Raw genomic sequence first — 12,584 nt, forward strand, 5'->3', positions numbered from 1 at the left:
CCGACCTCTTTTATATGAGGCAGGTGGACTAATTAAGAATAATATTTCGTCTACAGATGGAGGGATGAAATTGACACGCATTTTGTAACTTGCAGATGGGTAATGAGGCTTGGAACTGTAATATCCTTATTATATAGACCCAATTCGGGGTCGTATATGTAAAACAGCTGTTGTGGTTCCTCGTTTATCGAAATAAATAGGGGTCCCATTAGGATCTGTTACTGCAATACTAATGCTATCCAATACATTTGTATTTAAAGTTATATATAGTTTCCTATTCGCTTTCACCACCATTCAAAGACACTTCGTCCAATATATTCATTAATAAATTTCCGTACATCGTGGGTGCTATTTTATCGCAATAAACACACAAGTAATCCATCATGCTCCTGGGTTGTGGAGGGTAGGGACAAGTGAATGATATAGGTGTTTATTCCAAATAATTCATGTGTATGTATAAATCCTAATTTTTATGCTGATCAGTACCCAAAACCTTGCCAATACTCGCCCCAAAAGATAGGGAAATCTTGCGTACTAGTCGATTATCACCATAATAAAATATATTCTCATTGCTGTTCGCAGTATTGAACTTTATCCTATTGGAAATCGAACTATATCTAATATATTTATCTGCATATCTCGGGAAATGGGTCATATAGACATTAGACACAAAACTCAGATCATTCATTGAAAATATATGGGTAATTTCACTATTGATTTCATATATAATTACCTTTATACTACCAACTAAAATATTAGTTTTCGGTAGAAATTTAGAATGTTTGTAACTTATCCCTTTGGCATCTAGGTACATAATTCTCACACGGGTATAACTCTCCAGATCATCTGATCTTATTATGTAACAGGCCGAAGGCAATAATATATTCTGGAGACACATCTCGTAGGAACATCTAGAATCTAGCACAAGTTGATTATATAATCTGTTTTCAAAAGCACTAGGTTCATTATATGGGAATAAATATTGTGACGGTGATCCCCCCCTTATATTTCTCCCACGCCAGCTGTAAGAGTAAAATCCACTTTACACAAACGTTCTCTACGTTCCGGGGAACCATTTGACATATATGGGAGCATTAGGTGTTCTCGCGTTGGCGAGAAATTCGCAAAAGAGTGTTTTGGCCAGTGGTTTAGGCCCTTTAGGACGCCAAGATGGCGCCTGCCACTACGTTTTCCCGCCAAGACGTTGTGACGTCAGTGGCACCAGATTGGTCAAGAACAGTGACGTGGCACAGGGAGCCAATGAGAAACGCTCCTGGCAAGTATGACGTCACGAGTGCAGGGGGGTCCGGACGGCGCGGGCCGTGGCACCCAGGAGTTTGACACGACACGTCGAGGAGGTCGGACGTGCGATAAGGGGGCCTGTCAGTCTGACAGTTTTGCCTCGTTCCGGTGGATTTACTCGTCACCCAGGAGTCTGCAAGTACCCTGTGAGGTCTTCCTATATTCCATGTGTTGGACCGAAGAAGGAATTGACGAGAAATGAGCAGCAAGTGCTCCAGTGACAGGTGTGTTGCAAGAAGTGAAGTCTGAGCAGTGATGTCTGGTGAGACTGTGCAGTTTCACCAGTTTAGGTGACGACGTAGTGGCTGGGCCAATCCACCGAGAGGCAGGAGAAGAACGAAACCAGCTGGGAATCAGGATGACTGCAGCCGAGAGAAAGGACTGCAGGCGTAGATGTGAGGAGAAGTCGACGGCCAGGAGACCGACTCCATCCCTTCAAGAAGTTGTGGGAGGAGCACGGGCCTGCAGAGGATAGAGCATGGTGAAGATGCATTTTTGGGTGTTGAAGAGGTTCCTGGAAAGAGCATCAGTGTGTGTGCGGGCGTTCCCTACAACGAGTCGAGAGCCAGGACCAGGAGCTTCAATTCAACTCTCAACAGAGGGTGAGTCCACATCATTGAGGTGGAAGTAGGTGATTCAGTTTTCCCTCCCCATTCCCCTTTAGTCAGCTATTTTAGCCAGAGTATCTTCTATGTTGTGAGCAGGGCTCACCAATGTCTATGTCATAGTAGGGCATAGTTGTGCAGAGAGATGCTGTAGAGAGCTGTCGCGAAATATATATGTGGTGTGTGATTGCACCTGTGATTTATCGAATAGTTTGCTGTGTCGATGACATTTACATTCATGTGACATTAATATTATAAGTTTGTGTCAGGGATAGCCGACAGAGTGTATCGTGATCCAGCCTGTACTCCTCTTGACATGCCAGAAAGTATTCTGAGGAAACTACTCCAAGCTTGTACTAAAGAGGCACCCTTCTTGAGCCCGGATGGGCACATGTATAAGCAAGTAGATGGGGTCGCCATGGGTTCTCCCCTAGGTGTCCTGTTTGCAAACTTCTACATGGGTACCATCGAGCAAAAAGTCTTAGTCGACATGAACTTGAAACCGGCCATATACTGCAGGTATGTTGACGACATTTTTACACAGTTACCTGATGTCAGACATCTGCAGGAGCTGAAGGAGGCATTTGAGCAGAGTTCCGTGCTGCGTTTCACTTACGAGACGGAAAAGGATGGGAAGCTGCCTTTTCTAGATGTAACAGTCATGGAAAAGGGCGGAGGTTTCCACACTGCAGTCTACACTAAGGAAACAAACAGAGGAATGTGCCTAAATGCCAACAGCGACTGCCCTGACAGGTACAAGAGGAGTGTTGTTAACGCATACGTCGACCGTGCTCTCAGCCACAGCTCAGAATGGAAGCAAGTCGACGAAGAACTCTGTAGGGTAAGGCAGGTCCTAGTCAATAACGGCTTCTCCAATGGTTTCATCGAAGACATCATAAGAAGGAAAGTGAAAAGCCATGCAACCTCTGAAGAGACAACTAACACAACACCTATACCCCCTATTAGACTATTTTACAGGAACTTCTTTTCCACAGCTCATAAAACGGAGGAAAGGGTCCTGAAAGATATTGTTAATAGAAACGTTATCCCTACAGACAAAAATCAGAGGATACAACTGACGATTTACTATAAAACCAGAAAAACGGCCAGCCTACTCATGAGAAACTCTCCAGACACAAAACAGAACGCTTTAAAAGAGACTAACGTCGTCTATGCCTTCAAATGCCCACTTGGGGACTGTAAGCTCCAAAAAACCCAGTATATAGGCAAGACAACAACATCTCTTTCTAGGCGTTTAACGATGCATAAGCAACAGGGCTCCATTAAGGAACATATAATCTCTTCCCATAACCAAACCATCGCCAGAGAAATCCTAGTAAACAACACAGAAATCATCGATAGATACAGCAATAGCAGGCGGCTTGACGTTTGCGAGGCACTACACATCAAGCAGTCAACACCAGCAATCAACAGCCAATTATTGCACAACTATATTCTACCCACCTCTAGACTCCGCTCCAATATAGAAGCATCAAGAAATATGGACCAATAGGCTTTCTACAAACACTTCTATTCAATACCCATTGTTTCTGTTCTGTCTTGTGTTGATACTTTTAATACCCTATTAATATCCCCTCTTGTTCTGTCTTGTGTTAATGCCACATCACCCCTCCCACCTCACTCAAATGTAGATATAAAATCAGAGATACGTAAGTTCTAATCAGTTGTGTATTTGTGAAGTCTTTGAAAATGTAATAAGTTTTACGAAACGCGCCCGTGTCGCGTCAGACTAGAAATAAAAATGAATTTTGGAGAAGTGATTTTTGATTTACCTCCAACAGTGAAGCGTAATGTACGAAAGATTGAGAAAATTCGTGTTAGAATTATTAATCTTACTTTTTCGGTCATATTTAATAATATATATATATATATATATATATATATATATATATATATATATATATATATATATATATATATATATATATATATATATATATATATATATATATATAAATGTACCATTTAGTGGTGTAAGGCTGTGCCCAGTACTGACTCATTATTACTAATAGTGATGAAATGATCTATATATATATGCTGGAGTATTGAATAGTATATTCATGTATACAGTGATTTACTGTGTTTATTGCCTTTGAAATAATTTACTGTGTTTGGGGCCATTTTAGTGGTTTGCTGTGTTTATCGCCAGTATATCGAGCTACTGTGTTTATGGACAGTATTGTGATCTACTGTGTGTAATGCCAGTACAGTGAGTTTTTTTTTTTTTTTTTTTTTTTTTTTTGAGATATATACAAGAGTTGTTACATTCTTGTACAGCCACTAGTACGCGTAGCGTTTCGGGCAAGTCCTTAATCCTATGGTCCCTGGAATACGATCCCCTGCCGCGAAGAATCGTTTTTTCATCCAAGTACACATTTTACTGTTGCGTTAAACAGAGGCTACAGTTAAGGAATTGCGCCCAGTAAATCCTCCCCGGCCAGGATACGAACCCATGACATAGCGCTCGCGGAACGCCAGGCGAGTGTCTTACCACTACACCACGGAGACTGCAGAATTGCAGTTATTGCGTTTATGGCCATTATAGCGGTCTACTGTGTTTATGGACAGTATAGTAAGTTACTGTGTTTACTACCATTGTAGTAATTTACTGTGTTGAGTGCCAGTATTGTGTTTACTGTGAATTTGAAGAAATAAGCGTTTAACACCAGGACAACAAGTACAGAGAGAGTATACAGTGAGGGGGCGTGGCAGCTGGGAATGTTTGGCGGAGGGGGAGTGTTGCCATAGTGTAGTGTTCCAGATTTATGAAGAGGGAGTGGTTTGCTGCCATGTACTTCGTTGCCTTGTTGTTGATCCAGAGCGATAATACTTTAATATTTTAAGTTAAATACAAACCCACCTTCGTGTTTGTATTATCCCTCCATTAATTGTTGCTATTGAGAATATTGAGCCCATTGAAAGAGAGAGAGTGATTGAGATATAAACCTGCTGTTACCTAATTACCTGTTACCTGACATAATTAGTGTACTCTCTGCCACTGCTACCACAATTCCACAATACCACTGACGTGTTACTGGACACGGGAACACCAGTTGGCGACCTTTCAGTTAGCAGTAGAGCCCTTTGTCGGGAGCGGGCACACAACCAAGAGAGTAGATCGTGTTCCCACTCGTCTTCAGGCTATAGGCCTGCTGGAGATTGACTGGGAGACTCTCCTGGCGAACAGTGGTGCCGCGAGGATTGAGTGAAGACCCGCAGGGCTACAGTAAGTAACAGTTACCTCTACTAGTACTTGGTGGTGACTGGTGAGAGGGAGTGTAACCTCGACTTTGGCGACCTTGCCAGGACATTAAGTACGGTTACTTACATGAAACCCCGACATTGGCGACCTCGCCAGGATAACGATTAAGATTGTGGTGTTTAATAGTGGACAGAAGTATCAGGTAACAGGTAATAACTCATAGCACAAGTATGGAGGACGATAAGGTGGCAAAGTTTATTGATGCCAGGGGTGAGCAGGTGCTGGAGGATTGCACCAAGACCCAGCTGCAGTTGATAGCTGACCACTTTGGGATAAAGTTGAGATCCTCCAAAGTGGGAGAGAGGAGGCTTGAGATTGTGGCACAGCTCAGGGCCCGAGATGAGGCTTTGGGGGAGGAACTGCCACAGACTCCTGCCAGTGCAGGAGAGAATTTGAGCATTGGTGGAAGCAGTAGGAGATCCAGCGGCAGCAGGCGCAGCGTCAAGCTGGAGATAATGAAGCTGCAACTGGAGGCACAGATGAAGCGTGAAGAACGAGAGGCACAGCTGAAGCGTGAAGAACGGGAAGCACAGCTGAAGCGTGAAGAGCGAGAAGCACAGCTGAAGCGTGAAGAATGAGAGGTGCAGCTGAGACGGGAAGAGCGTGAGCACGAAGCACAGCTGAGGCGTGAAGAACGAGAAGCACAGCTGAAGCGTGAAGAACGAGACGCACAGCTGAAGTAGCAAGAGATTGAAGCTAACAGAGAGGTTGAGCTGAAGCGGGCTGAACTGGGGCTAGCCCCACCTGCACCCCGACAGCAAGAAGACCGCCGGGTGCGAGAGCGAGATTTACTGGTCTTCGTGCCTAATGAAGCTGAGGGCTTCTTTGACCACTTCAAGAGGGTCGCTACCTTGAAGAAGTGGCCAAGAGCAGAGTGGGCGGAGCTGGTCCAGGGTAGGCTCACCGGTGAAGCTCGTGAAGCCTACAGCATGCTGGACCTCAAGGAATGCACCAATTATGATGCTGTGAAGAGAGCGGTGCTCCACTCTTTCAAGCTGACGCCAGAATGTTATAGGAAAAGATTCAGAGAATGTACCAGTTCGCCAGGTAAATCTTATGCAGAGACGGCGAGGGACATGGAGAGAAAATTCCTGAAGTGGTTGGAATCTGAAGGGGCTAAGTCAGCAGAGGACGTCAAAAGGCTGATGGTCATGGAAAAGTTTATGTCCGTGCTCTCTCCTGAGATCAGGATTAGAGTCAAGGAGGTGGACTTAAAGGACCTGAGGGCTGCTGCTGACAGAGCTGACATGCTGGAGGAAGCCTTGCGACTACGCAGAGACGGACCACACCGACCGCCAGTTTACTCCGGATATGGGGGAAGTTATAGAAAGACGGACGGATGGAGGACAGGAACGAGTTCTCCCAAGTCCCACCTCTCGAGTGGAGACGGTAGGGGATCGAAGAGTTCTGTGGAACCGGCCAAGAAGCCCCTAGCTGAGAGTGCAGGAGTTGTTGCTGTGACGAGAGATGCTATGAAGGAGACGACGGAAGGCGCAAGGAAGACCCGCGGAGCGACGGCCTCTGGAGGCGTTGCCAGGGCGAGCGGTGGTGGAAGGTCACCGCCAAAGACCGCCCGCTGCTACAACTGTGGAGGATTTGGACACTTCTCGCAGGAATGCAGATGCCCTAAGCAGCGGGGGAACGTTGCTTTCGTTCAAGTGGAAGACCAGATGGCCAAGAGCGTGCGGGATGAGCCCGTACCGAGCGGGGAGAAAAGAGTTCACCCGTTCGTGTGTGAGAGGACCCTAAGAATGGGGGAGGCAGACCCCATTCCTGTGAAGATATTGAGAGACACCGGGGCTGATTTTACCCTGGTAAGTAGAACCCTGTTCCCCGAGGGTTACGAGAGTACCAGTGTAGGGGTGGCAGTTGTGACCACTGAGGGAGGCCCAGTGAGGATGCCCCTGCACGAGGTGACTTTAGATTCTGATTATGGCTGCCAGACCCAAGTGGTAGGGGTCTGCGCCTCGATGCCCAAGATGGAGGCGCAAGTCATCCTTGGAAATGACGCCTGTGGAGGATGTGTCCTCCCTAACCTCGTGAAGAGCGAAGAGTCCTTGAGCACTATATAGAGGAAGGCGGAGTATTGGACGCCTGTGGGAACGAGAAGGAAATCGCCGAGGTGGCGTTCCCTGTGTGTGCTGTGATCCCAAGACGGTGCACCGAACACGAAATGAGTGGATCTGATGGGGTTGAAGAAGAGTCATCTGACAGCCTGGGAGTCGATCACCTCTTCGTGGAACCCGGAGGACAAGTGAGGGCGATGAATACTCGGATGGTGAGCTACAGGTAACCCTCGCCAGTTCTCTTGGAGTGGACCGCACTCGTCTGGGGGAGTTACAGCAGGTGGAGTTCCCAGATTTGATTCAGGAGGCCAAAGGAGGACATGTTGGTCCCGAGAGGGCCACTCATTTTTATATGCAGGACGGAATGCTGATGAGACAATGGAGGCCTGTGAGAATGGAGGCCAGAGAAGAATCACTAGGTACGAGGCACCAGGTAGTGTTGCCGGCCCAGAGCAGAGCGGCGGTGCTGGATATGTCACACTCCGTGGACTCTGCAGGTCACCTGGGGGTGACCAAGACTTTGTACAAGATCAGGGACCATTTCTACTGGCCGGGTATGGACGCCGACGTAAGGCGTCACTGCAAGACTTGCTTACCATGCCAGAGGGCAGGAAATAGCCAACCCGCAATACCAAAGGCCCCGTTAGTCCCTGTTCCTGCATTTGGGCCTGCGTTTGAGCGTCTGTTGGTCGACGGGGTAGGACCGTTGCGACGGACGAAAAAGGAACTACCTACCTGATGACCATCATGTGTGCGGCAATGAGGTTCCCGGAAGCTGTCCCGATGCGACGTTTGACGTCGAAAGGTGTAGCCGGACAGTTGCAGCGATTTTTCTCGTGGGTGGGAATGCCCAGGGAAATCCAGACGGACTGTGGGAGTGTGTTCCAGTCCAAATGGTTCAGACAGACCGTGACAATTTGGGGGAGTGACTCAGATTCGGTCCTCGCCCTACCGACCGCAGTCGCTAGGGGCGATCGAAAAGTTTCACTCCACCCTGAAAACTATTCTGAGAGTGTTCTGTGCAGAACAAGGAGCCGAGTGGGAAGAAGCAGTGTACCCTGCGTTGTTTGCCATACGAAACGCTGTGGTAGAGTCGTATAGGTTTCTCACCGTTCCAGTTGGTATTAGGACATGAGATACGGAGTCCTCTGTCCATGCTAAAAGAGCAATGGGCACCCGGAGTGACCGTGGGAACGGTCAACGAGTATGTTCAGAAGTTTAAGGAACGTCTTGCTTTGGCAAAGGAACTAGCAGGAAAACATTTGAAGGAGGTGCAGCGCAAGATGTCAGAGTGGTATGACAAGAAAGCTATGCCAAGAGAGTTCCAGGTTGGATCCCAGGTTATGGTGTTGCTGCCAGGGAAGAGCCGTGTTACCGAGTCACGTTTTGAGGGACCATACAAGGTGCTACGACGGTTGAGCCCAGTGAACTATGAAGTCAACAAGCCTGACAGACCCCGCAAGACACAAGTGTGTAATATTGACCACCTGAAGCCTTTCTTCCCTGAGGAAGGAGGAGCCGCCGTGCAGGACGGAGCAATGACTCGAGATCCCCAGCAGAAAGTGGTCTTGTGTATGCAGGTGGATCAAGAACTTCCAACGGAAAAAGGAAAGTGGTCCAGGGCGGACGGCACCCATCTCTCCAATGCGGAGAGTATGGCGAAGATCGAAGACAAGTTACAACACCTGGAAGGACGACAGAGGGCGGACCTGACGGACCTGTTGAGAGAGAATGCCTCTCTCTTTACCGACGTGCCCCGACGACACATAAGTGTAACACACGAAGAAGCGAGAGTTGATGAGGAAGGAGGTAGAATACCTCCTTGAGAACGACCTTGCAGAGCCTAGCAACAGCGAGTGGAGTTCCCCGTGCTTGTTAGTGAAGAAAAGTGATGGTACATTCCGCTTTTGTACAGACTACAGAGAGGTGAACTCCATCACTGTGGCAGATTCCCACCCCATGCCTAGGGTGAGTGATTGCATCGATCAGGTGGGTAGTGCCAGATACGTGTCCAAGGTCGACCTGCTCAGGGGTACTACCAGATCTCGTTGACTCCCGAGGCCCGAAAGATATCAGCTTTTGTAACACCGGACGGGCTGTATCAGTACAAAGTGTTGCCTTTCGGGATGAAGAACAGCGGTAGTTGTTTCCAACGCATTGAACGAGTTGCTGAGGGGATCCGAAGGCTGCATGGTGTACATTGATGACATAGTAATGTACTCCGACGATTGGGAGTCACACCTAGAACGACTCAGAGAGCTATTCAGGAGGCTGGAAGATGCTAACCTGACCGTGAACCTAGCCAAGAGTGAGTTTGGGAAGGCACATTTGGAGTACCTAGGCTTCGTCATTGGCCAAGGAGAGGTAGCCCCAGTGGACCATAAAGTATCAGCCATTAGGGAGTACCCAGTGCCCAGGACACGTAAGGAACTGCTGAGATATATTGGGATGATCGGATACTATCGTGGTGTCTGCAAGAACTTTTCCATGGTAGCGCATCCCCTGACCGAATTACTCTCTAAGAATGTACGATGGAAGTGGGGAGAGGCCTGTCAGGAGTCTTTTGAGAAGACGAAGAACCTGTTGACAGAGACCCCAGTATTGATATCCCCAGATTTTTCAGCCAGATTCATTCTGTACGTAAATGCCAGTGATGTTGGATTAGGAGCCATGTTGGCTCAGGAAAGGAGCGAGGTACATAGGCCTGTCACCCTTTTCTCCAAGAAATTTGTGAAGTACCAGCGTGCTTATAGTACCGTCGAAAAAGGAGGCTTTGGCTTTTGTAATGACCCTAAAGCACTTCGACATGTACGTGGGAGGAGGGGCGAGATCTGTTCTTGTCTTTACAGATCACAACCCCCTGATCTTCCTGTACAAGATGAGGAACTCCAACCAGAGGCTGACGAGGTGGGCATTACTACTGCAGGAATACTGGTTGGAAATCAAGCACATCAGAGGGAAGGACAACGTGGTAGCGGATGCCCTGTCCCGAGTACACTAAATCGATATGACTCTTATTTTAAGGGGAGGGGTATGTGACGGTGTTTCCCCCCTCCTTATATTTCTCCCACGCCAGCTGTAAGAGTCATATCCACTTTATCCGAACGTTCTCTACCTTCCGGGAAACAATTTGACATATATGAGAGCATTAGGTGTTCTCGCATTGGCGAGAAATTCGCAAAAGAAGAGTGTTTTGGCAAGTGGTTTAGGCCCTTTAGGACGCCAAGATGGCGCCGGCCACTACGTTTTCCCGCCAAGACGTTGTCACGTCAGTGGCACCAGATTGGTCAAGAACAGTGACGTGGCACAGGGAGCCAATGAGAAACGCCCCTGGCAAGTATGACGTCACGAGTGCAGGGGGGTCCGGACGGCGCGGGCCGTGGCGCCCAGGAGTTTGACACGACACGTCGAGGAGGTCGGACGTGCGATAAGGGGGCCTGTCAGTCTGACAGTTTTGCCTCGTTCCGGTGGATTTATGCGTCACCCAGGAGACTGCAAGCACCCTGTGAGGTCTTCCTATATTCCATGTGTTGGACCAAAGAAGGAATTGACGAGAAATGAGCAGCAAGTGCTCCAGTGACAGGTGTGTTGCAAGAAGTGAAGTCTGAGCAGTGACGTCTGGTGAGACTGTGCAGTTTCACCAGTTTAGGTGACGACGTAGTGGCTGGGCCAATCCACCGAGAGGCAGGAGAAGAACAAAACCAGCTGGGAATCAGGATGACTGCAGCCGAGAGAAAGGACTGCAGGCGTAGTTGTGAGGAGAAGTCGACGGCCAGGAGACCGACTCCTACCCTTCAAGAAGTTGTGGGAGGAGCACGGGCCTGCAGAGGATAGAGCAAGGTGAAGATGCATTTTTGGGTGTTGAAGAGGTTCCTGGAGAAAGCATCAGTGTGTGTGGGGGCGTTCCCTACAACAAGTCGAGAGCCGGGACCAGGAGCTTCAATTCAACTCTCAACAGAGGGCGAGTCCACATCATTGAGGTGGAAGTAGGTGATTCGGTTTTCCCTCCCCATTCCACTTTAGTCAGCTATTTTAGCCAGGGTATCTTCTATGTCGTGAGCAGGGCTCACCAATGTCTGTCATAGTAGGGCAAAGTTGTGCAGAGAGATGCTGTAGAGAGCTGTCGCGAAATATAAATGTGGTGTGTGAGTGCACCTGTGATTTATCGAAGAGTTTGCTGTGTCGAGGACATTTACATTCATGTGACATTAATATTATAAGTTTGTGTATATACATATATATATATATGTATATATATATATATATATATATATATATATATATATATATATATATATACATATATATATATATATGTATATATATATATATACATATAAACATATATATACGTATATATATATATATATATATATATATATATATATATATATATATATATATATATACATATATATATATACATATATATATATATATATATATATATATATATATATATATATATATATATATATATATATATACATATATATATATATATATATATATATATATATATATATATATATATATATATATATATATATATATATATATATATATATACTGATTAGTATATTGTTATATTGTTATATAAGTGTGTGTTTTCTGTAAACTGTAACATTGCAATAAAATCAAATAAAAAAAAAATAATAGGGGTGGTATGAGAGGAAAAGATTAAAGTATTCAGTGAGAATCCACAAGGTCTTCTCTGAATACTATTTATTTTCTTCTTTGAGGATGTGGGTCCCTTTAATTAAACCAGTGGTGGTACCCTTATATATATATATATATATATATATATATATATATATATATATATATATATATATATATATATATATATATATATATATATATTTATATATATATATATGTCGTACCTAGTAGCCAGAACGCACTTCTCAGCCTACTATGCAAGGCACTATTTGCCTAATAAGCCAAGTTTTCATGAATTAATGTTTTTTCGACTACCTAACCTAACCTAACCTAACCTAACTTTTGCAGCTACTCAACCTAACCTAACCTATAAAGATAGGTTAGGTTAGGTTAGGTAGGGTTGGTTCGGTTCGGTCATATATCAATGTTAATTTTAACTCCAATAAAAAAAATTGATCTCATAAATAATGAAATGGGTAGCTTTATCATTTCATAAGAAAAAAATTAGAGAAAATATATAATTTCAGGAAAACTTGGCTTATTAGGAAAATCGGGCCTAGCATAGTAGGCTGAGAAGTGCGTTCTGGCTACTAGGTACGACATATATATATATATATATATATGTCGTACCTAATAGCCAGAACGCACTTCTCAGCCTACTATTCA

At 45.6% G+C, this 12,584-nt stretch overlaps 1 protein-coding gene across 1 annotated transcript; it reads left to right on the forward strand.

Annotated features, from left to right (window-relative positions):
• Positions 1–5,360: 5,360 nt before the first annotated feature.
• Positions 5,361–7,262, forward strand: LOC138370290 (uncharacterized). Its single transcript, XM_069334306.1, has 2 exons — positions 5,361–5,653; positions 5,894–7,262. The coding sequence occupies exons 1-2, from the start codon at positions 5,361–5,363 to the stop codon at positions 7,260–7,262; spliced, it is 1,662 nt and encodes a 553-aa protein (XP_069190407.1).
• The last annotated feature ends 5,322 nt before the right edge of the window (positions 7,263–12,584 follow it).

This window comes from Procambarus clarkii, chromosome 31 (genome assembly GCF_040958095.1).
Source record: "Procambarus clarkii isolate CNS0578487 chromosome 31, FALCON_Pclarkii_2.0, whole genome shotgun sequence".
In the NCBI taxonomy this organism is placed as follows: domain Eukaryota; kingdom Metazoa; phylum Arthropoda; class Malacostraca; order Decapoda; family Cambaridae; genus Procambarus; species Procambarus clarkii.